This window comes from Bos grunniens, chromosome 3 (assembly GCF_055505025.1).
Source record: "Bos grunniens cultivar Pamir isolate PY7600 chromosome 3, Bosgru_T2T1.0, whole genome shotgun sequence".
Lineage (NCBI taxonomy): Eukaryota > Metazoa > Chordata > Mammalia > Artiodactyla > Bovidae > Bos > Bos grunniens.
In genome coordinates this window covers 97,912,862-97,938,922 of record NC_141167.1, presented here as the reverse complement: position 1 = coordinate 97,938,922, position 26,061 = coordinate 97,912,862, and the positions used below count along the sequence as shown (strand labels likewise).

At 43.9% G+C, this 26,061-nt stretch overlaps 1 protein-coding gene across 1 annotated transcript; it reads left to right on the top strand.

Annotated features, from left to right (window-relative positions):
- The first annotated feature begins 829 nt into the window (after window positions 1-829).
- On the top strand, window positions 830-25,383 carry REG4 (regenerating family member 4). Its single transcript, XM_086392153.1, has 6 exons — window positions 830-1,012; window positions 5,393-5,552; window positions 12,180-12,277; window positions 16,556-16,693; window positions 18,216-18,321; window positions 24,285-25,383. The coding sequence occupies exons 2-6, from the start codon at window positions 5,486-5,488 to the stop codon at window positions 24,350-24,352; spliced, it is 477 nt and encodes a 158-aa protein (XP_086248279.1). The 5' UTR covers window positions 830-1,012; window positions 5,393-5,485; the 3' UTR covers window positions 24,353-25,383.
- The last annotated feature ends 678 nt before the right edge of the window (window positions 25,384-26,061 follow it).

Here is a 26,061-nt window from a genome sequence, read left to right as displayed (position 1 = left end):
ACATGTCTGAAATCACATTCACAATGGCACCCCCAGCTCCATTTTGGATGCCTGAACCACAGTTTTTCCATTTTAATTATTAAATGCATTCTTTCCTTTAATGGTTAAGTCAGATGTACATTTGCAGGTTTAATAGGCCACAAACAGCCTGGGTTTTTTTAAGTTTCAGAAAAAAATTTATTAGAGTATAGTTGATTTACAATGTTATGTTAGCTTCAGTTGTAACAGCAAAGTGAATTACTTATACATATCCATATACCCGCTCTGGGTTGCAAAGATCCGCCAGAGAAGAGAATGACAACCCACTCCAGTATCCCTGCCTAGAGAATTCCAAGGACAGAGGAGCCTGGCAGGCTTCAGTCCACGGGGTCACAAAGAGTCAGATCCAACTGAGCCACTAACACTTTCACTTTTTCACTCTTTCTTAGATTCTATTCCCATATAGGTCATGACAGAGTATTGAATAGAGTTCCCTGTGTTATACGGTAAGACCTTATTAGTTTATTTCACATATAATAGTGTGTGTGTGTCGATCCCAGTCTCACATTAATCCCTCCCCTGCTTATCCCCTGGTAACTGTGTTTGTTTTCTACATCCTTAGCTCTATTTCCACAAATAAGCTATTCTAGTTAGCGTAAATTTCAAGTTAAATTATATATAAGCCAAAATTACTTTCCTATCCTTCAATAGTGTAATTTTCTTTCATCACAAATTACAGGATATTGCTAAAATGGACTGTAGAGAAAATACTCTATTTGCAATTAGGGAGAGGTTCTCTTAAATAATTAAAATACAACTTAGACATGTTCTCAATTCATATCTCATTCAGTTCACTTTGGCTGTAGATAAGACTTTTATGGATGGCTATTATTTGTAAACATTGCTGCTGTGTGATTAAAGCAAACGTCATATAATTCCTGAGGCAAGAAGATATAAGAACTTCAGAAACTTCCTGGGATCTCTAAGGACACTGAAGAAGGCAGGGGTCTTCAGAGCCTTGAATGCCAACCAGGTAATTAATCCTCCATGCCGTTGAGGGCATAGGGCTTTCTTTGAGTATCTGTTTTTCTTTGCCAGCTTTTAACTGGGCCAGAAAGAACAAGTTATAGTTCAAAACATGTTCATCATGCTTGTGTTGCTGTTTTTTTCATTTAAATTACTTATTTCTTTCCTTGTCTTATAAAGAGCATTGGCTTTGGTCTCAAACAGTGTTGAGTTAAATCCTGGTTCAGCAATCTAGAAGCTGTGAAACTGTAGGATAGATACTTGATCTCCATAAACTTTAGGGTCTTCATGTGCAAAATAAGCTAATGATATCTGGAATGCAACCCAGTTATGGGGATTAAATTGGATGACACGGGAGCATTCAATGAATGTCAATTTGTTAGGATTCAGTTATAGGTTACAGTGGTGCCCCTTCCTTATCCTGGCGGCACTCTCCCAAGTATGCTATCTTCAGTCAGCTGGGGTCAGAAAATATTAAATGGTAAACTCCAAAAAAAAAAAGTCATAAATTATAAATTGTGCCACGCTCTGTTCTGAGCAGCATGATCCTGCTTATTCCCACCCAGGAGGCAGGTCATCCCTTTGTCCAGCGTACTGCTTCCCTCCACCCCGACCCCCACCACCCCGATTAGCATAGGAAAAACAGCATATATAGGGTTCTGTAATATCTGTGGTTTCAGGGGGTCTTAGAATGTATTCCCTGCAGATAAGTGGGGAGGACTATATTTAAAAAGATGCTGAACCTCCCTTCCCCAGATTGTTGACCTGAGAGCGAAGCTTTTACCGTTTGTGTCTTGAAGCAGGTACAGGACAGCCAAAAGACCTCTTTCACTTTTGCAATGGAGGCTCCTCGGCAGAATCAATTGCAGGTTAATACCATAATTAAAAGAGAGAGAGAGAGGTCATCACAGCCACACACTCTTCACTCTTCTGTTTCCCTCCTTATCAACGCTGTGTCAGAGTGTCCATATGGACCTAATCTTTAGATTTTCTGGGAAAGTTTCCACTTCAAACACTCTGTTTCACCATTTATTTCCCTTAAGCAATCTATTATTTGAGAGTTAGAACATGTATGCTGATTTGCGGATCATAAAGTATGCTCAAATTAAAATGCAATGAATTACTCATCTTAGTAATTTGGGGGAAAAACCTTTTTCCCAACCCCAGGCTTACACTAAAGTAGTTGCCTAATGGATAAAAAATAGAATAGAGGTAGATATTTTAATCTTATGTGGATGGCAATGGCCAGTTTTTCAAATATAAGTTCCAAAAGTTATAAAGGATATGATAACTATGACAATTTTGAAATTTTCAGTAGGCAAAAAAAGTGTATTGTAAACAAGAGAAAATACAAACTGGGAAATATTTTTGGTATGATATAAAAGACAACAAATATACAAAGAAAGCCCTCCAGATTCCTGAGGAAAAAGATAAAAAATCCAACAATAAGCTGTGCAAAGCTGTAAACCAAAAATTCATAAAATAAAATTTAAGAGCTAATCATTATATAAAAAGACATCCCACTTTATCAGTATTTTTAAAATGAAGTTTTTCTTTAATATACCAAAATTAGCAAGAAAAAAAAAATTGACAAATCAGGTGTTCATTAAGGGCTGAGGAAAGCACATTCCTGCCCACTAGTGTTAGAATGAACATACACTACAGCCTGTTCAGAGGGCATTTTTAAAATTCTTTTAAATTTATTTTTTAATTGGATTATAATTGCTTTACAATGTTGTCTTGGTTTCTGCTGTACAACAACCTGAATTAGCTATAAGTATACGTATATCCCCTCCTTCTTGAGCCTCCCTCCTACTCCTCGAGGTTCAGAGGGTATTTTAGCCAAGAATATCAATGTGACAATTTGTGTGTTCTGTGAAATTACAACCCTGTGTATGTGAATTCAGACTTACCAGGTGGTGCTAGCGGGAAAGAACCCACCTGCTAATGCAGGAGATGTAAGAGACAAGAGTTCGATTCCTGGGTCCAGCAGATTCCCCTGGAGGAGGGCATGGTAACCCACTCCGGTTTTCTTGCCTAGAGAATCCCATGGACAGAGAATCCTATGGACAGAGTAGCCTAGCAGGCTACGGTCCATAGGGTTGCAAAGAGTCAGACCCAACCGAAGCAACTTAGCAGGCTCTCACGTACGTGAATTTATACTAAAGACAGAAGCAAAACTTCATAAAAGTTATGAGAGTGGAAGAATGTTTATTACAATCAATCTGTTTCTGAGAGATAAAACCATGTTTCAGAATTATATGACTCTATACAAAATTATGTAAACAACACATGCCTAGAAAAATGTTAATAAGCTCTTCACTCAATTGTTTCTCTGGAAGATTGCTTCGTATTCTCTAGTTTTTCAATGATCTTTTAATAATTTGTGTACTATTTAGTCACAGGAAAAATAAAATTATTTTTTTAAAAGTGTGATATCTCCTAAGTGTAAAGGGAAGAAAGTTAAAGTTAGGAAATCTTGTAGCTGTGTGACAATGAGAAAATGACTTTATACCTCAGGTTTTCTAAATTGTAAAGTGGAGATATTAGATAACATATTCAGTTTTAATTCTAACATTTAAAAACTCACGGTTGGGATTGACTTGATTGACTTAAACTACTGCTGCTGCTGCTGCTAAGTCGCTTCAGTCGTGTCCAACTCTGTGCGACCCCAGAGACGGCAGCCCACCAGGCTCCCCCGTCCCTGGGATTCTCCAGGCAAGAACACTGGAGTGGGTTGCCATTTCCTTCTCCAGTGTATGAAAGTGAAAAGTGAAAGTGAAGTCGCTCAGTCGTGTCCGACTCCTAGCAACCCCATGGACTGCAGCCTACCAGGCTCCTCTGTCCATGGGATTTTCCAGGCAAGAGTACTGGAGTGGGGTGCCATTGCCTTCTCCGGACTTAAACTATTAAAGCTCAAATACTGCCTCATCTGAGAGAAAGCTTGCTTTGGACGCCCTCTGCTGGTTATGCTTAGAATAGCAAGGGCGGGCTCTTCAGAGTATACCAAATGCTTTCAGACTTGAAACCATTCAGCCCAGTAGAGTTAGATCTTTGGCATTGGCTTAGAGGCTGACATAAGATAATTTTTCCTAATCTTTATATTTAGCTTGAGATTCCTATTTATCTATTATTGAAGTATGTTGTTGTTCAGTCGCTCAGTCGTGTCCGACTCTTTGCCACCCCATGGACTGAAGCATAACAGGCTGCCCTGTGCATCTCCTGGAGCTTGCTCAAACTCATGTCGGTTGAGTCTGTGATGCCATCCAACGATCTCGTCCTCTGTCGTACCCTTCTCCTGTCTTCAGTCTTTCCCAGCAGCAGGGTATAATTAATTTATAGTGCTGTTAGTTTCTGGTGTACAACAAAGTGATTCAGTTATACATGTATACATATGTTCTTTTTAAAATTCTTTTATTACAGAAAAGTGGAGTTATTATTTAGTAAAGTGTAGTTCCCTATGCTATACAGTAGATGCTTGTTGATTATCTATTTTAAAGATACTCTGTATATATCAATCCCAAACTCTCAATTTACCCTTTCCCCATAAACTTTCCCTTTTGGTAACCATAAGTTTGTTTCCCAAGTCTGTGAATCTGTTCCTGTTTTGTAAGTTCTTTTGTTTCATATTTTAGATTCCATGTAAGTGATATCATATGGTATTTATCTTTCTCTTTCTGACTGACTTCACTTAGTATAATAATCTCTAGGTTCATCACACCTTCTTTATCATCTGTTGATGGACATTTAGGTTGCTTCCATATCTTGTCTGGGGGCTTCCCTGGTGGCTCAACTGGTAAAGCATCCACCTGCAATGCAGGAGACCTGAGTTCGATCCCTGGGTTTGGAAAATCTCCTGGAGAAGGGAAAGGCTACCCACTCCAGTATTCTGGCCTGGAGAATTCCATGAACAGTATAGTTCATGGGGTCACAAGGAGTCACTCAGACATGACTGAGTGACTTTCACTTTCTTCATGACTTGTCTATTGTAAACAGGGCTGAAATGAACATTGGGGTGCATGTATCTTTTCAAATTCCCTTTGTTGTATAATTTGGGTTTAGCCAGAGAAATATTTTTTCCTTCATTTATGATTTGGGCTTCTTAGGTGGCACAGAGGTAAAGAATCTGTCTGCCAATGCAGGCAATGCAGGAGACACATATTTGATCCCTGGATTAGGAACATCCCCTGGAGGAGGATACGGCAGTCCAGTTCATTATTCTTACCTGAAAAATCCCATTGGCAGTGGAGCCTGGCAGGCTACAGTCCATGGAATCACAAAGAATTGGGAATAGCTGAGCGACTGAGAAGCATGCATTTACTAATACGATTTGGCTTTTATAAATTCCTAGGTCCACTTCACTAGTATAAATGTGTTGAAATTTCAGATCTGGGTGAATCCAGGAATATCAAGGAAAAACTGACAAAGACTCTGAGATCTGTGCTTCCTGAAGCACTTCTGTCCCTGGGGGAAGAGGAAGATGGCTCTGAAAAGCATGTGGCTGGTTTTTCTGATGAGCTGTGTAATCAGCACTGAAGTCCTGGATGGTGAGTATCAGTCACTAAGCTGGAATTGAGCCCACAGTCAATGTTCTTTGTATGGTTGTAAGCCGTAGTGAAACCATCATCAATCAAATGTAGATTATAATAATTATTTTGCAAATTTATTATGAAGGGTGGAGGTAATGTATTTAAAGTGCCTGTACCTGGCAGTCAAGTAATGATAACTATAATTAGAACTACCCAGTGTTTTGTGCATTATTTTCCTATTTAAACATATTGGGGGATTCTAGTTTGCAAAGAACATACAGACTAGTTGGAGAGATGGCTCCAACACACATATAGGCCCAGCATCAAGTATAAAGTCACATGTCAGGACTTCCCTTGTGGTCTAGTGGCTAAGACTCTGTGCTCCCAATGCAGGTGGCCGGGTTCAATCCCTGGTCAGGGAACTAAGATCCCACATGCTGCAACTAAGACCGGGCACAGACAAATAAATAAATTAAAAAAAATAAAATATTTTATAAACAAAATACCAAAGTAACACATCTGTGAGATTGTAAGCAATACCCTAGAATCTACCAGTGGAGAAAGCAGGGGAAGAAAGCTGCATATATGAGCTAAGAATAAGCATCCTGGCTGCTTTGACATTCTGCAGAGGCCCTGCTGGTGTCGTATGTGGTACAGGGGGTGAAGAAACTCACCTGAGCAGCACTTCTATTGAGAAGAGGTCTCTTGAGAGGGCCCGGGGCTGTACATGACCCAGCACTTCTCCCCGCGCGGATACCTAGGCCAGGGGAGAGAGTGACTGGAAGGAGATACAAAGGGAGGCAGGGTTCTTGGGGCCTCATGTTGGTACTTGTGGCTGAAGTCTACGGGTCCAGCTATCAGCTCTCTCAACCATCTACGGCCATTCAGGACCTGGGGAACTCAACCACTTTCTCTGGAACGTGCTAGCGTGTGAAAGACTGGGAGAGGCTGCCCTCAAGCTCCCCCAGAGGGCCGCGTTCCATGGCCATTTCTAATCAACAGCCTGGGTAGCTAGGGCCTTGCTGCTCTGGTCCTGGCTTCCCTGGGGGGGCTTGAAGTGAGGGAGTTGGGATGGACATGTACACACTGCTCTACTGAAAATGGATTAGCAACAAGGACCTACTGTACTGCACAGGAAACTCTGAGCAACGTTATGCATTGGCCTAGATGAGAGGGGAGTTTGGGGGAGAATGGATACACATATATACATATATATACACACACATATATATATATGGCTGAATTCCTTTACTGTTCACCTGAAACTCTCACAATATTGTTCATCGGCTATACTCCAATAGAAAACAAAAACAAAACAAAAAACATCCTAACTAGTTACTATTTTCAAAACATATTACATGGGTATAATGATAATGTGATTATTTTGATAGCTACAATTTATTAAGTAGTTACTATTTTTTGACAATTACTAGACACTCAGTGCTAATCATTGTACATGCGTTATCCCACTTAATCCTCCCAACAACCCTATGATTCAGTGTATAAACAAGAAAACCAAAACTAAAAGAGTTTAAATAATGTTCCCAAGGCCACATTTCTAGTAAGTGGTGGAGCAAAAAGACTATTAGTAGTCCAGGTGGGATGTTACGAGCCAAAACCTCCTGCCACTGCATGTGTATGGATGAGGAGTCTAGGACCAGGAGTGGCGGAATCAGGGTTCTAGGGCTTCTGGGCACTGGCTCCTCTCCCAGATCCCTCCTCATTCCCCAAGAGTGTCTTCAGTAGGTTACTTCACCCCTGAAGAGGTTTTCTTATCTGTCCAGGGGGGATATATACATCCTTATTACTTAGGAAAGCTCTGGTAATTAAACAAGGCAATCTAAATGAATGTACTTGGCTCATAGGGGTTTTTTAATAAATAAATTGAGCCTAATGACTACAATGCTGCAAACTTGGTGGCTCAGACGGTAAAGAATCTGCCTGCAATACGGGAGACCCAGGTTCAATCCCTGGTTTGGGAAGATCGCTTGGAGAAAGGAATGGCAACCCACTGCAGCATTCTTACCTGGAGAATTCCACGGACAGAGGAGCCTGGTGGGCTACAGTCCATGGGGTTGCAAAGGGTTGGACACGACTGAGGGACTGACCCTTTCACTTTCAATGACTATAATGACTGAGAGCTTCTGTTTAGAGTCAGACCATCTTGGGTGGTCAAATCCTGTCTCTGCCACTTACTTGCTGTAGGACTCCAGGACCTGACAACTCTCTGCCTTTGTTTTCTCCTCTGGAACTGAGGTTAGTGACAATCTACTTGCCAGGGTTATTGTGAGGGTGACTGGAATGCCTGGAACAGCTCCTGGGACATAGTAAATGCTCCGTGAGGTGTGAGGTGGTGGGAGGCAGAGCGGCAGCCCCAGCAGAGCAGCGCAGTCTGCCCCTCCAGGAGCTCACGCATCTCCGTCAGGGTGCCGCGGCCTTGGCTGTAGTATCATGCAGTCCGTGGTGAGGTGAGGGGGGAGGAAGGAGAGGAGAGAATGAGGCAGAGAGACAGACAGTCATCGACCCACAGAGACCAGCAGAAAGTTAGTGGGAGACAGAGACACCAGGGTGAGTGGGGAGACAGCAAGAGACAAAGAGAAATACACGGGAAGGGTCAGAAAGACACAGAGAGGCTCAGAGGGAGCCGAACAGAGCGACATGGACAGAAACTGAGAAGGACGCTCAAAACAGACACAGGGGCAGGGAGAGAGAGAGCGCACTGGTGGTCCGGCCTTAAGCATGACCCAAGGTGTGCTTTGCCCTGACCCCTCTAGGTCCTCCAGTGTGCCACTGAGGGCTCTGCTCTCACTACCTGGATTCAGGAAAAAAGAAAGTACCTGGTGGTGGAGAATCTGTGCTTACACATCTGCCCACAGGATGCCGAGCAGAGTCACTTCAGAGTTCGAAAGAGAAATCAGGGAGAACTGAACGAGGGGCACCTGGTGTGAAGCAAGGGGCCTTTATCCTCAGACTGGAGTCAGAGACGTGGACTCTTCCCTTCCACCTCTTTCAGAATCTTTTCACCAGTGTTCAATTGAAAAGCATGCTTCATAATCTCTCTCCAGACTGTTCCTTACTGAAATTCAAGCCTTTTCATTTGGAGTGGTAATCGGTGGTCAGCCTTCTCCTTAAGAAGATCAATTTTTACTCTAAGAGTCAAAGATGTCTTTTACTTTCTTTCCCCCTGATAAAATAACCAAGGCATCCCAACCCTCTAATGATTTTCATTGCCATATTTCCAATTTCTTGTTTTTTTATAAAAGCCAAAGTTGAGAGGTTTGGTGGCAGGAACACAGATTCGTAAGTTAGAGAACTGAATCTGAAAAGTGGCTTTTCCACCTCCCTGTGTGATCTTAGACGGGTGGCCACCCGGTGTGTTTCCTCGCCTCCCTAAGATACATATGTAGTACAAATAAACCCCTCAGCATAGTGCCTGGCGGCAAGGAAGCACTCTGCACATGGAAGCTGGTGATAATGCAACAGGAGTAGCAGCAGTGGCATAAAGGTGTTCTTTTTATTTAACATCAAATGCTGATGCTTGTATTCCTGAAGGTAGGAGAAGGTAAGGTATTTAAGCATATGAGCTTCTATGTTGCTTGTTCCTGATTCGTTTGAGGTACCCCTTTGTTAGCCAGTTTGACTGCTTGTTGCTTAGAAAGGAAAGGTGCTTGACTCAGAAAAGCTGGCAGTCTAGGGAGAAGCTGAACTTGTGTCCAGAGGCCAACTCCAAAGATTCTGCTCAGCCCTGACGATTTTTAAAGGGGAGAAAGACAGAAGAGCCTTAATGAATTATTGATGCAGGAAATTGGATTCTGCACCATTCCCCACTGTGTGCAGACTGGTTGAATTTTCCAATGTCATCTTGCCTGCAGGATCTGCCTGCAGGATTGAGAAGAGGACTATTAAGGATAGAGCCTCTTGATGAGTGTGAAAGAGGAGAGTGAAAAACCTGGCTTAAAACTCAACATTGAAAAAACTAAGATCATGGCATCCAGCCCCCTTGCTTCATGACAAATAGATGGGGAAAAAGTGGAAACAGTGGCAGATTTTATTTTCTTGGGCTCCAAAATCACTGCAGACGGTGACTGTAGCCATGAAATTAAATATTCTTGCTCCTTGGAAGAAAAGCTAAGAAAACCTAGACAGCATATGAAAAAGCAGGGACATCACTTTGTCGACAAAGGTCTATATGGGCTAAGCTATGGTTTTTCCAGTAGTCACATATGGATGTGAGGGTTGGACCATAAAGAAGGATAAGCACTGAAGAACTGATGCTTTCCAACTGTGGTGCTGGAGAAGACTCTAGAGAGTCTCTTGGACTGCAAGGAGATCAAACCAGTTAATCCTAAAGGAAATCAACCCTGAATATTCATTGAAATGACTGATGCTGAAGCTGAAGCTCCAATACTTTTCATCCTCATTTGAAAAGACTCTGATGCTGGGAAAGACTGAAGGCAAGAGGAGAAGGGGACAACAGAGGATGAGATGGTTGGATGGCATCAGCAATTTGATGGACATAGTATGAGCAAGCTCCAGGAGATGGTAAAGGACAGGGATGCCTGGTGTGCTGCAGTCCATGGGGTCACAAACAGTCAGACATGAGTTAGTGACTGAACGACAACGACATCTTTTAACTGCTGAATTCTTCATTTTTATTTCTTTTTATCTAGAAAAACAATCAGCAGTTTAGACAAGGTGTAGTATGCATTCAGGAGAGCATAAGTCAGGAGTTAGGTTAAATTGCCTAGTGATTTAATGCCTATAATTAGGCTTTTTCAAGGTTAAACAGAGGACTTCCTAGGTGGTGCTAGTGGTAAAGAAGCTGCCTGCCAATGCAGGAAACATAAGAGATGTGGGTTCAATCCCTGGGTCAGGAAGATCCCCTGGAGGAAGGCATGGCAATCCACTCCAGTATTCTTGCCTGGAGAATCCCATGGACAGAGGAGCCTGGTGAGCTACAGTCCATAGAGTCCCAAAGAGAGTCAGACATGACTAAAGTGACTTAGCACACAAGCAAGGTTAAAGGCAAGCAAAATGGGCAAACAGGAAAGGGTAAAAGAGACACTTTCACACTGAAACTTTTCTTGCTGTGCCTCCACTAGGTTAGTCATTGTCCATCATTCACAGGTACAAAGCAGAGCACAAGCAAAGGATCTACGTCAACCATGAGCGTCATGTTCCAAGCTGCAGCTGGGGCCGCTGCACAGGAAGCTGTGTTTCACTAGGGCCATAAGACCAGGCTATGAATACCCTTGAATGCCCAACTGAGTGGAGAGCTTATCTGAAAGCAACAGGAGATTTGTAGGAGAGGAGATTTGTAGGCAAGGAATGAAGTAGAACAGGGCTTCCCTGGTGGCTCAGCAGTAAAGAATCTGCCTGCAATGCAGGATACAGGGGTTTGATCCCTGGATTGGGAAGATCCCCTGGATCAGGGAATAGCAACCCACCCCAGTATTCTTGCCTGGAGAATTCCATGGACAGAGGAGGCTGGCAGACCTCAGTCGATGGGGTCTCAAAGAGTTGGACATGACTGAGGGGCTAACACACACAATGACGTAGAACAGAAGCATAAGGCAGGCAAGTGACAGCGGCGTCATCTGCCCGAGGAGAGAGGAGAGGCTATTTGACCACAGCAGTGCAGGGACATGCGCTGGGGGTGGAAAGACTCCTGCACGCGTCCACAGCATTACCGAGCAGCCACATTGGCACAAAGTCCAGACTTACTAGCTCAGCATCCCCTTCATTACCTGGGTCCTCTGCATTTCCAGCAGTTTCAGTGCCATGGTCCATTCATCAGTCCACTAGCTGAAAGAGATTGCGCTTCTCTCTGAATCATGGTGTCCCTGGCTTCTGGGCCCTGACTCTCTCCTTCTGTTTTCTATAGTGGTTGCCTGACAGATCCTCTACATGCACAGCAAACCTAAGTGCTTGCTCTTCCTGCTGCCATTTCTCTGCTCACCCACCCCCTTAGCCTAAAATGTTCCCCTCCCCTGCCTACTGACTTACAGCCCCTCATTCTCAAGTTTCTGCCAAGTTGCCATCTAACCGGTTGTGCATTCCCCTAGATTAAAAAAAAGAAAAACCCACTTGCTCCCTATAATGCCTAAAACTACCAATTGATGCCCCTCATCCACTCTTGTGATCTCTTGAATTACATCTGTTTGATCTTGCTACCAGCGTGGGGATTCTACCAGTTGCTGAGGATGTTTATTCCAATTACATATTCCATTATTGAGGAGATTAGCACAGGGATGGGCTTGGAGGACCACTAGGTCCATGGAAAATAGTCCTGAGCTAAAACATCATTGATTGCTCAACCTCCATAAACCCCTACTCGACTGGAAGACCTCAGTGATGTCTGGGGTCTCCTGAAATCGGTGTCAGTTCAGAGCCAGTGTCCGGTATCCTCAAAGATCTGGTGATCTCCTTTTCCCCAGTGCTGAAGTACTCTGGTAAAAGACCACAGCCCCCTCTGGAGATCCTAGGAGAAAGGTGAACAGTATAAAGATGTGGCAGCTGAGAGAGAGCCTTCCTCCAGGGCGCTCAGCTCTCCTCCTTCAAGGTGACCTGGGTCTTAAACTGGCTAAGGTGTTGAACTGCTTTTTCTTTCCTTTGTAACTTGTATTTGCTTTTGTTTGTGCACAGCCACTATAGTGAGACCTAGCTGTGCTACCGGCTGGTTTTACCATGGGCCATATTGCTATGGATACTTCCGGAAGCTGAGAAACTGGTCCGAGGCTGAGGTAAGAAATCTGGCTCATGCTCAGAGAGGTGTCTCTAGAGCAAGGGAACATTCGAAGCTCCAGGTATCATTCAACTCAGAGCCAAGGGTCCTTCCCTGGTGTTCCGAGAAGTCACCTGGCAGGTGAAGTGGAGAGAAGAGGGTTACCTCTTCAATTCCTCTAATGCTGTAAGCATCGATGGAGCACATCGAGGGGCAAAAGGTGGAAGTAGTGACATATTTCCTTTTTGGGGGCTCTGAAATCACTGCAGTGGTGACTGCAGCCATGAAATCAGAAGACATTTGCTTCTTAAGCAGGAAAACTATGACAAACCTAGACAGTGTGTTGAAAAGCAGAGACATTACTCTGCCAATAAAGGTCCATATAATCAAGGCTATGTTCTTCCCAGTGGTCATGTACGGTTGTGGTTGTGAGAGTTGGACCATAAAGAAGATGGAGCACCGAAGAATCGATGCCTTCGAACTGTGATGCTGGAGAAGACTCCTGAGAGTCCTCTGGACAGCAAAGAGATCAAACCAGTCAATCTTAAGGGAAATCAACCCTGAATACTCATTGGAAAGACTGATGCTGAAGCTGAAACTCCAGTATTTTGGTCATTTGATGCGAACAGCTGACTCATTGAAAAAGTCCCTGATGCTGGGAAAGATTGAGGGCAGGAGGAGAAGAGGGCATCAGAGGATGAAATGACTGGATGGCATCACTGATGCAGTGGACATGAACTTGGGCAAACTTTGGGAGATGGTGAGGGACAGGGAGGCCTGGCGTGCTGCAGTCCATGGGGTCGCAAAGAGTTGGACACGACTGGGTGACTGAACAACGACAAATCAATGGAGGGCATGCTACAGGCCCATACCCTGGGGTTGCTGCAAAGGCATGAGAATGAACCAGAGACAGCCTCCCCTCGGAGAGTCCGTTATCAGGGAAAAAGACAGAAGCACATTAAGCCAAAGAGGATGAGATGAGGAACTTACAGAAAGAACAACTTGGATTGCTATGCAAGATTTACCAGCCTCAGAGCCACCTGACAGAGAGTGAAGCATTCCGAACACATGGAAGGCCTTAGTGACCCCACAGCTCAACAAACGCATTGGTTTTATTTCACTGAGGCTTTCCTAAGAGATACCCACCTAGCCAGTCAGAGTAAGTTACCTCGGAATGTGAGGAGTCAGGGCTGCTGTGTCTCTGAATTGTGGTTGTTTTACTGGAGTGACTGACTGGGGAGACCAGTGGGGATATGGGGTACAATCTGGGCCCACAATGGCCTCAGACATTTGTACTGCCTGTCCCCAGAGAAGCCAATGCTAATTCTACCAAAACAAAGAGGAAGATATCCGGGGAGCTTTGGAATAATATGTGTGCTCAGTCACTTAAGTCATGTCTGACTCTTTGCGACCCCATGGACTGTAACTGGCAGGCTCATCTGTCCATGGGATTCTCCAGGCAATAACACTAGAGTGGGTTGCCCTGCCTTCTCCAGGGGATCTTCCCAACCCAAGGATTGACCTGTGTCTCCTGTGTCTCCTAAATTGCAGGCAGATTCTTTACCCACTGAGCCACCTGGGAAGTCCGAGTCTATATTGGAATAATATAGGTGTGCGTTTAAATCACGCTTTGCCAGGCATTAGTTAGAGCTATACCTCGCTTTACCAGTTTTCTTCTGTAACATGGGGATATTGCTTTCATTCCATGGGGTTGTTGGGGTTGTTGCAAAAAACCTCTGGCACATGGTAGATGCTCAGTTCAGATTTTCAAGGCAAAAACAATCCATAAGATTGCTACCAAGCCTTAGCAGAGTTAACCACTCCTGAACCAGAGTGCAGAGAAGGTGTCAGGAAGGACTGGAGAAATTGACCCCACAGTGCTGTGCTTCTTGATTCCTAGTTGCTATCTTAGTTCACAAAACTCCTGGAGGCAATGGAGCTGGCATGAAAATGACAGGTAAACCCAATCGCAGAAGCAGAGCCCTGGGTTCTAGCCATGTGAACTTACAGGGAAAATATCACTTAAACCAACTGAGCCTGTTTGCTCTTCTGTCCCAGCAATCTTTGTGATTGGTACACTCCCAAAACGTGGACTGGGAATCCAGCATCTACACCTCACAAATTTGAAAGGCAAATGAAATTATGGATGTAAAAACATTTGGGTTTTGTAAAGTGACTGGCACTTAGTGTGAGGACTGCTAAGTCACTTCAGTCGTGTCCACCTCTTTGCGACCCTATGGACTGTAGCCCACCAGGCTCCTCTGTCCATGGGATTCTCCAGGCAAGAATACTAGAGTGAGTTGCCGTGCCCTCCTCCAGGACTAAATTATCATGAAACAGTAACCATGTCTAATACTGAGCAAGTTCAAAGGCAAGCATTAGAGTAGCAACCACAGTCAAACCATGCTTTTATTAAATTAAGTTTTATCATGTAGGCAGATCCCGTAACAAAGCCCAGGAGAGCATAAAGTATGTGTCTCTGTCTGTCTGTAAAGTGTGTGTATATAAAATGATTTTTTCAGTTGGGCAGTAAGTTTCTAGTTAGAGAATGGCACATTTTACAATCCGTGGTCTCAGACTTATTGAAGTGTATTACTATAATACATCATTATGACAGTTCCATCCTCGTAACAACTCCCTTGTGTAGCCATAATTATGTCCTCCATTTTACAGACGAGGAAGAGAGGTACAGAGACTTGTCAAGGTCACATACACAAATGAGAGGCGAGTCCAGGACCCCAGGTACTTCTCCTGGCCCTAAAGCTCGTGACCTGGCCTCGAAGAGACCTCACACCTGTGACATTGTGCTTTCTCCCATGATGACAGGAAGTCTTCTGTCCTGAGAGGCGGCGGGGGCTGTGTGTGCATGTTGCATGGTGAGCTAGGGTTCTGAGGTGAAGGCTGTGCTTTTCTTTCTTTTTTTTTTTTCTAACTTTTCTTGAAATACAATTGATTTACAGTATCCCAGTAGTTTCAGGTGTACAGCAAAGTGATTCAGGTATACATACACCTCTATTAATATATTCTTTTTTAGATTCTTTTCCCTTATAGGTCTTTACAAGATGTTGAGTGGAGTTCCCTGTGCTATACAGTAGATCCTTGTTGTTTATCTGTTTCACATATTGTAGTATGTATATTTTAATCCCAATCTTCGAATTTATCCCTCGCCCTCTGACTCCTTTGGTAACCAGAAGTTTGTTTTTTATGACTATGAGTCTGTTTCTGTTTTGTAAATAAGTTCATTTGCATCATTTTTTAGATTCCACAAAGAAGCGATATCATATGGTATATGTCTTTGTCTGACTTACTTCACTTAGTATGATAGTCTCTAGGTCCTTCCATGTTGCCACAAATGTTATTATTTCATTATTCTTTGTGGCCGAGTAATAGACTCTCGGAGAAGGCAATGGCACCCCACTCCAGTACTCTTGCCTGGAAAATCCCATGGATGGAGGAGCCGGTGGGCTGCAGTCCATGGGGTCGAGAAGAGTCGGACATGATTGAGCGACTTCACTTTCACTTTTCACTTTCATGCATTGGAGAAGGAAATGGCAACCCACTCCAGTGTTCTTGCCTGGAGAATCCCAAGGATGGGGGAGCCTGGTGGGCTGCCGTCTATGGGGTTGCACAGAGTCGGACATGACTGAAGTGACTTAGCAGCAGCAGCAATAGACTCTGACGGAGAAGGCAATGGCACCCCACTCCAGTACTCTTGTCTGGAAAATCCCATGGATGGAGGAGCCTGGTAGGCTGCAGTCCATGGGATTGCTAAGAGTCAGACATGACTGAGCAACTTCACTTTCACTTTTCACTGTCATGCATTGGAGAAGGAAATGGCAACCCACTCCAGTGTTCTTGCCTGGAGAATCCCAGGGACGGGGGAGCCTGGTGGGCTGTCGTCTATGGGGTTGCACAGAGTCGGACATGACTGAAGTGACTTAGCAGCAATAGACTCTGATGCTGGGAGGGATTGGGGGCAGGAGGAGAAGGGGACGACAGAGGATGAGATGGCTGGATGGCATCACGGACTCGATGGACGTTGAGTTTGGGTGAACTCAGGGAGTTGGTGATGGACAGGGAGGCCTGGCGTGCTGCGATTCATGGGGTCGAAAAGAGTCGGACACGACTGAGTGACTGAACTGAACTGAACTGAATAGTCCATTATTACTCAGCCCATAATGGACTATTACTCAACCATAAAAAAGATATACCATATCTTCTTCATCCATTTGTCTGTAGATGGACATTTAGATTGTGGGCTATGTTTTTAAACCTCATATCTCCTCCTTGCCCTCAGCTCGAGTGTCAGTCATATGGAAACGGAGCCCATTTGGCATCTGTCCTGAATTTAAAGGAAGCCAGCACCATAGCAAAGTACATACGTGCCTATCAAAGAAACAAGCCGGTGTGGATTGGCCTGCATGACCCACAGAAGGTAACCTCAGACCTGGCGCACTCATGGCCCCGTGGGAAAAGCAGATAGACAGCTCCTGTCTGGGAAACGGGCCCGGGCCCACTGGCAAGGGCACACACAGCAGGTCTTCAGTCACCTGCCTCCACCTGATAGAGGCCAAGGCGTCCAGGTTAGGGACAAAGCAATGTCCTCCACTTACAGACCCCCATTTAGAGCCCTCTCAAACCTTTTCAAACACAAAAGTACCAGCTCCCCAGAGCCTTTCAAAAGAGGTTTCTGTAAGTATATAGGGGTATATACATATACAAATAAACACAGACACACACACAGAGTCTCATTGTGAGATCCCGCTTAATTAAATTCCAATTAGATCTTGAGTTAAAGGGGAAAGCTTTCAGTTAAGCTTTTCACCAGATGCGGTCATGTGTCTTATGCCCTCCTTAACTTTCTTCACTGGTCTTTCATTTTACCCCTCTCAGTACCTCTTTGTAAGAAATGACATGTGAGGTTGCTGAAGTCTCTGTGTGGGACCTGCAATTTATAGATTCTTTGTGGAGCTTCTATGTTAACCAAAAAAAGCACAAAGAATACAAGGAGAAAAATCCTAGACTTTGTGTTTCTTAATAAACTTTGCTATAGATGTTACAAATGATTTATACAATTAATTTTATATTGTTAGTATTTACACTGCTATTAACCAGAGCTCTCTCATTCAAAGATAAGATAAATATTTACATCTATTTCTATCTGATTTTTATTTATTTTTTTAATTGAAGGAATTTCTACCAGATTTTTTTAAATTTAATTTTTTACCTTCATGACTGCGGCTAGTAAACTGCCTAATGAATTGTACAATGAATGTATCAAAGAAATACAAATTAGAATAACAATATAATTTGACTTAGATTACTAGATGTTTGCTTTGTCTTAATGAATAGTATTTTTAAGATAAGGAGAAATTTCCCAGTAAATGAGGGTATAAATTCCTACAACGGAACTGTTTTTGAAAAGCAGTTTGGAAATGCACTTGAATATCCTTGAAATATGCATGCCCCTTGGTCATTAATTCTACTTTTGGGATTCTAGTTTTAAAAAATAATTTTAAGTGCATAAACAGCTTTACAAATAAAATTGTTCATAGCGGTATTCTTTGCAGTAATTGTAAATTGGAAACAACATGACCATCAATCAATAGGAGAATCAGCAAGGTAAATTGTGGTACATTCTTACCATTAAAAAATGTTTGGAAAGCAAAATACTACAAAATTGAATATATATGTTTTAAAGGCTACCACATTTTTCAGTACTAAAAATATTGTGATAGATAAAAATGGTTACACCACAAGTAAATATGGTAAAATATTAGTAATGTTGTCTTCCTGAAGGTTAAATGGAGTGCTTTTCTATTTTCCCTTCACACATTTCTGTGCTTTCCCAAGTTTTACAGTGAACGCTGTGTTTAAGTGGGCTGTGGTGACCATCTGGGCCGTGAGCAGGTGGGGAGGCTAACGTGTACGTGTCTCCCATCTCCTGTCGTTTGCAGAAGCATCATTGGCAGTGGGTCGATGGAGCCGTGTATATTTACAGATCCTTGTCTGGCAAGTCCGTGGGTGAGAACAAGTACTGTGCTGTGATGAATGCCAAGACCAGTAAGTTCTACCACATCTCTTCCTGAATCCCAGCTCCTCTTTCCTCTTAAGAGCGAAGCTGGACATTGACTCCTCTCTGCACCATTTCACACCCACAACTCTACAGGACAGAGGCCTTGTCCCAGACATTACTCACTGACCATTTGTGACCATTTCACAATCTTTGCCATATCAGTGTACCAGCCGTTCAGTTATCAATATTTTCTTTTACTCCAATCACTTTTTTCTTTTTAAAAAATTTTTCAATAACTCATTTTAACTGAAGTATAGTTGATTAACAATGTTGTGTTAATTACTGCTATACAGCAAATGATTACATTCACTTTTTTTACATTCTCTTTTTTATGTTTTTTTTATCATAGTAAAAGTCACATAATAGAAAACACACTATTTTAACCACGTTTAACTGTATAGCTCAGTGGCACTAAGGACATTCACACTGTTGTACAACTCTCACCATCCTCCATCTCCCAAATTTTTCACCTCTTTAAGCTGAAACTCTGTCCCCATTAAACACTAAATCCCCCTTCCCTCTCCCCACATCCCTATCCCCACCCCCATCCCTGGCATCTACCAATGACCTTTCTGACTCTGTGAGTTTGACTATTCTAGGTATCTCGTGTAAGTGGAATCAAATAGTGTTGGTCTGCACCCACTGTATATTGGAATGCATTGTTAAGATTAACTTAATAGATGGCCTGTGAGCAGACTGACCCCTCTTTTTTCCCCCTGTGCCACGCAGTAGCTTCTCATTGTTATCTATTTTAAACACAGTAGTGTGTACATGTCAATCCCAGTCTCCCAATCCATCCCCTCCCCTTTTCCCCTCTAGGTGTCCATCCGTTTGTTCTCTACATCTGTGTCTCTGTTTATCTTAAAATTCTGTGCTATACCATGAGGGGGAAATATGTCATATTTGGAGAAACCCAGACTACAGGGAGCAAATATATGTGACTGCTTTCGGGCTTCTTTATAGTCAGGGTTCCCCATAAGCCCTGGAAACCTTACTTTGCCTGCATTCTTCGCTCATATTCTCTGAGTTTCATCCCAGAACATAGTGCCCAGAACCTCGGCTGCAGGCTGGACACCGTCACTGCAGCCTCTTCAGTTCTCTTGCCTGCCTTCAAGCTTTGCTTTTTATGCTAATATGTTAGGGTTTTCAGCCTTGCTACAAATGCCGTTTGGGGTGGGTAATGATTTGTTGTGGGACCTGCCCTGTGCATTGTAGGGTGAACATTCCCTAGTCACTAACCAGCAGATACCAGCAGCATACACACACACACACACACACACACACACAAATACACACAGGTTGTAACAACCAAAAATGTCTGCAGACTTTGCTAAATGTCCCTTGAAAGTGTTAGTTGCTCAGTCCTGTCCAACTCTTTGCAACCCCATTAACTGTAGCCTGACAGGCTCCTCTGTCCTTGGAATTTCCCAGGCAAGATTACTGGAGTGGGTAGCTGTTCCCTTCTCCAGGGGATCTTCCTGACCCAGGGATCGAACCCACATCTCCTGCATTGGCAGGCAGATTCTTTACCGTCTGAGCCGCGAGGAAAGCCCTAAATATCCCCTGGAGGGAGAAAATCACTCCTATATGAGAACCATGGCTAATAAGTGACATGGAAAGGAAACAGAATGTCAGAGATGTAAAAGATGCTTGATCTGAAAGAGAACATCCCAGTGTGTTTAAAAGGCCTTTGTAGTGTCACCAGGATTCCCCCACTAGCCAGGGGGTGAGCCTGGGAAGGGCCAGGACTGAGGACTCAGGTGCTGGGGCTCAGGTGGAAAGGGATGTGGAACAGGTTTACTATTGTCTGAAGAATAAAGGTTATATGCAAAAACTTTCTGACAGCAAAGTAATGAACATGTGGAGACAAACTCTGAGGTGAGCACTAAGCAAACCTTCGGAGATAAGTGGGTCATATCACAGACCAAGGGGGCACTTCCCACAGTCTCGAAGGGACTACAGCTGCTGTTTAAAGAATAAGTCATCTCTGATGGAAGGAATACACCAAGACCAATATGTAGAAGCTACCAAAATGTAAATTTCTACTCAAGCCAAGGAAAATATTCTCAACAATCAGCATGGTCCAAAAATATAATGAACTACCCTAGAAAGTAGTGAGAAACCAATCAGTAGAGTTAACCAAGCAAAAGTGGACATTGTGGTTGATATTGGGGCTTCCCTGGTGGTTTAATGGTAAAGAACCTGCCTGCCAATGCAGGAGACATGGGTTCGATCCCTGGGTTGGGAAAATCCCCAAGAGGAGGAAATGGCAACCCACTCCAGTATTCTTGCCTGGGAAATCCCACGGACAGAAGGAGCCTGGCGGGCTAAGTCAGACACGACTTAGCAGCTGAGCACACACGCATGGGGTTGTTATTGCAGCTGCAGCATTAAAGAAGAGAAAGGCAAATATTGTGTATTAATGCATATACGTGAAATCTAGAAAGGTGTACTGATGATCCTATATGCAGGGCGGCGAAGGAGACACAGACACAAAGAATAGGCTTTTGGACTCAGTGGGGGAGGGAGAGGATGTGATGATTTGAGAGAATAGCATTGAACCAACCACATGCTTTACCATATGTAAAATAGATAAGCAGTGCGAGTTTGATGCATGAAGCAAGGCTCTCAAAGTCGGTGCTCTGGGGCAACCTAGAGGATAGGGTGGGGAGACAGGTGGAAGAAACGTTCAGGATGGGGGTGCTGCCTGTGTGCCTATGGCCGACTCATATTCATATATAGCAAAAACCATCACGATATTGTAGTCATCCTCCAATTAAAATAAATAATTAAAATTTTTAAAAAAGCATTAAAAGAGGCTTGCAGCACATGAGAGTCAGCTAAGGAATGTTTTAAAATTTTTTAGAATTTCAGGGATCGCTTGAGACTGACAGCATCAGAATCCCTAGGGCTGGATGCCAGACCAAGCTCCAGGGGAGCAGGGGACCATGGCCTCCCAAGGTCCCTCCCGTGATTCTAAGGTCTCAATCAGATGGAGCTCTGAAACAAAATCCTCACACTGTCAGTCTGTGTCCACATCAGCAAAGTTCCCAACAATGAAGTGTCCTGTGTGGGAACCAGAAGCCAGTCGTCCACCTGAGAACACCAGGCCACAGGACACTTCTCTTCCCGTTCACTCAGCCCAGCTCTCCACTCTCAGGATACAGGCTCTCGGGGCAGAAAAGCTCAAGGAAGGAAGCAAGGATTAGAAACTGGTGAAGGTAGAATTCAAAAGTGTGTTCCCCTCAGCCCTGTCAATGTAACTTTATATTTATATAACAGATTTAGCTTCACCAACTCAGGGGCTATATAGTTTGTTTAAGACTCACAAGGTATAATATTAGTGTCCCCAATTAGAGCCACACACACTCCATGTGTGTGCTTCTCTGTGTGACTGAACTTGTTCCTTTTTTCTGTTTAAAAAGACCAGGACCCTTTGGAAAATTGTATTTCACAGTGCTTCCTGAGTTACCTACTGGTTCACCATGAGATATTGAGTAATGATAACTAGGGTTCTACAACCGAAAAATAAATTTCATATTTAATATAGTTTAGGTCAAGGGCCTGGGTTCTGCATTCTGAATGCCTGGGGTAGGAGTCTAGTTCCTTCACTTAGCTGTGTGACCTTGACCAGATTCCTTACTTCTCTGTGCCTCAGACGCCACTCTGTATAGAGGGAAAAATAATACTAATCATCGTGGTGGTAGTGGTGGTTTCGTCATTAACTCCGGCTCTTGCGATCTCAAGGACTATATCCCACCAGGCTCCTCTGTCCCTGGGATTCTCCAGGCAAGAATGCTGGAGTGGGTTGCCATTTCCTTCTTCAGGGGATCTTCCCTAGCCAGGGATCAAACCTGGGTCTCCTGCATTGCAGGCGGATTCTTTACCAGCTGAGCCACCAGGGAAGCCCCAATATATGTCAGATGCTTATCACTGTGCAGACTTGGCTTGTGGCTTTCATGGCCTGGAAGGGAGGCGAGTATGGTCTCCTACACCCCTCCCTGAACCTGCCCCTCTTTCATGGAGGAATGAGGGAAAAGAGACACTTTCCTAAGTTAGTGCCCACTGGGGAGCTTGCTGCATTCCCCATGGTCGTTTGAAGCTCGTGCCATGCTCTCTTTGCCCCACACTTTGGCAATGCCCAGAATGTTTGCGTCTCCATCTCATTTACACTCTGTGGCCCAGCTCTGGGGCCTATGGCTGAGGGAGTGGTCAGGACCTATCTCCTCTTCCTCCTGAGAACCAAGCACCTCACCTTGGTTTGCCTGGCTGTACCTCCATGCCCCACCTCCCAGGCTCTTATCCCATCAACTTGACACACCCTGGTGCCAGTGCCAGAGCCAGATCTACAAGTCAAAGCCAGGCAGACAGCCAACTGGGGAGCAACTCATCGCTCAGTGGTAGACACACCAGATTGGCAAGCCATTCTGTGGAGCTTATTTTTTGGAAGAAAAAAAATTGAACCTCTCCTCAAAAATGCTTCAAAGTCCCATGGACAGAGAAGCCTGATGAGCTACAGTCCATGGGGTTGCAAAAGAGTCGGCCACGACTTAGCGATAAAACAACAACAACAACAATAAAATGTCAAGCCCTGCCTTCCTCAAAAGCAATGCTGGTATGGAGCATCTGAAATTGTGTATGATGTTTAAATTATTTCTCTTTTAGCTTGTCTTGGAGTTCTCCAGAGAAACAAAAGAAAGAGAAGGTAGAGTGAGACAGACAGACAGAGCATGTAGGATAGAGAAATTTATTTTAAGGAATCAGCTCATGGAGTTGTGAAAGTGAAAGTCATTCAGTCATGTCCGACTCTTTGTGACCCCATGGATTATACAGTCCATGGAATTCTCCAGGCCAGAACACTGGAGTGCATAGCTGTTCCCTTCCAGGGGATCTTCTCAACCCAGGGATTGAACCCAGGTCTCTTACATTGCAGGTGGATTCTTTACCAGCTGAGCCACCAGGGAAGCCCTCATGCAATTGTGGGGGCTGGCAAATCTGAGGTTCACAGCACAGGTCAGCAGGCTGGATGTTCCTGCAAGTTGATGTTGTAGGCTTGAGGCTGAGAGTAGTCTGAATTCCTTCCTCTGGGGACCTCAGTCTTTCCTCTTAAGGCCTTCATTGATTAGATGATTACCAAGTTTTGGAGGGTAATCTCTATGCAAAGTCTACTGATTTAAATGCAAATGAAAGTGAAAGTTGCTCAGTCATGTCCAACTCTTGCGACCCCATGGACTGTACAGTCCATGGAATTCTCCAGGCCACAATACTGGAGTGGGTGGCCTTTAAATCACATCTAAATAGAAAAATACCTGCACAGCAAAATGTAGACTGGTGTTTGACCTAACAACTGGGCTCTACATCCTAGTCAGTTCAGTTCAGTTCAGTCTCTCAGTTGTATCTGACTCTTTGCGACCCCATGGACTTGAGCACGCCAGGCCTCCCTGTCCATCACCAACTCCCGGAGTTTACTCAAACTCATGTCCATTAAGTCGGTGATGCCATCCAACCATCTCATCCTCTGTTTTCCCCTTCTCCTCCTACCTTCAATCTTTCCCAGCATCAAGGTCATTTCAAATGAGTCAGCTCTTTGCATCAGGTGGCCGAAGTACTGGAGTTTCAGCTTCAGCATCAGTCCTTCCAATGAATATTCAGGACTGATTTACTTTAGGATGGACTGGTTGGATCTCCTTGCAGTCCGAGGGACTCTCAAGAGTCTTCTCTAACACCACAGTTCAAAAGCATCAACTCTTTGGTGCTCAGCTCTCTTTGCAGTCCAACTCTCACATCCATACATGACTACTAGAAAAACCATAGCTTTGACTATTGACATCCTAGTCAAGCTGCCACAAACTTTTGTACCCTATCCATGGGTTCAAGCAAACACCCAGATAATGCTGATAAACTCACACAGCAAGTGGGTGGATTTAAATATCTGTTTATTTTCTTGCAGATTTTTTAACTTGGACCAGCAAAGAATGCGATGAGCGCCAACACTTCCTGTGCAAGTACCGACCCTAGAGCAAGAATCCAGATCCTGCCAACCCTGGCTCAAGGCCCTTTCTTCTTCCTTCTCTGCCGTGCTGCCTATCTGATCATTGTCTCGAAGAGTAAACATAGCAACTAAGACTGATGAGGCCCTTATTCCACTGACATTTTAAACTCAGAGGCAGGGATGTCAACATCGGTATGACAGTGTCTTCTAGCTCTAAATATTCACCCCACAATCCCTTTCCATAGTACTCTCTTTTCCTCCTCCCCACCTCCACTATCTTTAGCAGATGAGGGGTGCCTCTCCCACTGATGAAAGAGCCAGGTCTTTGACCATCAGGGATAAAGGTTTGATGGCAAGAGAAGAAATTCAGGAAAAAGTCTCTTGCCCGCTTCAGCTTCTGCATTCCTCTACCTTCTCTCTATTGCTCTCACCCACCTCCTTAGCCATCTGCCTATTTTTCCATTTGTCATGGGAACATTTCCATTTGTCAGGAAAGTCTCTGCTAGGCAGATATAGACCATAAAATTTCAGGACCATTTTTAAATGAATGGTTGTATGCAGAGAAGTTTGTTCCGTTCCAGTTCAGTAGCGATGAGAGTGAAAAGGTGAAATAAGACTCAGAAAACACACCCAAGTGTTTCTTCATTTCCTTCCTCCTAGTATTTGCTTTCCACCTCCTTAGCATAATTCCTCCCCAGCTGCAGCCATGGTTAGATAGAGGAGAGATGGAGGTGGCACACTTGGCCAACCTCTAAGCATGAGTGAGTGGGTGGGAGGTTGTTTCAATGTAAGCCCTGCAGCTTGTGAGGGGAGCTGACAGTCCAAGCAGGTGCAGGGGACTGACCTGGCTGGCCAGGCTGACCTGGTCTTGGGTGCTCTTGTCTTTCTGGGTGCTGACAACTCATGTCTTGCTCAAATCTCGTTGCCTTGTGAGGTTTGGGGTGGTGGCTCCAATGCCGAGGAGGTAATTTTTTCCCTCCCTAGGTCAGGAATCTACTTGGCAATGTGAAAACAAAACAATACAGACTCGACAGTTACATAAAAAGCGACTTTGGTGTGATCCCATGCCTGTTTCTTAGCAACAAACACGATCAGAGAGGAAACGACATGTGGCTTGGCCATGCAGTTAGGCTGTGTGGCCACTTGTTTCATCCACACTGCACTGCTGAGCAGTGAACACAAAATTTTACATTCCAACCTGAGGATGCTCCCTATCACCTAAATAGGCTAAGTCCATCTGCCAAGCATGGACTGAAAGAAGAGAGAGGAAATGAAACAGAGCATTAGCCCGACCCACCTCTCCCTGCTCTCCTTCCTTTCTTCGCCCTTTCTTCCATTGCAATCTTGTCACTATTTTGGTTGTCAAAAGAAAACATCAGAAATGATGTATTGCTCCCCAGAAGCATTAAATAGCTTGTTCACACAAAGGATAAATCTTTTAATACTGAGAGTTCAGACAAGATGACAGGCAGATGGACAAAGGTTATTCTTACAAAGCATATAGTTAGCTTCAGCAAAAAGAAACCACCAACTCCCAAGAGGGTTCTGGGGCAAGTCACTGTCAGGAAATCAAAGTATCAGATTCCATGATGGAGATGGTAAATAAACAGGGATTACCAGACAGATAGGAGTCATGTAAGAACCTTATTAGATGAAGTACCAGAAGTGAAATAATTTAAATGAAAAGTGGATAACAATCTTCCCAAAAGATAGAGGTTCTTAGTTTTTTTCTGAC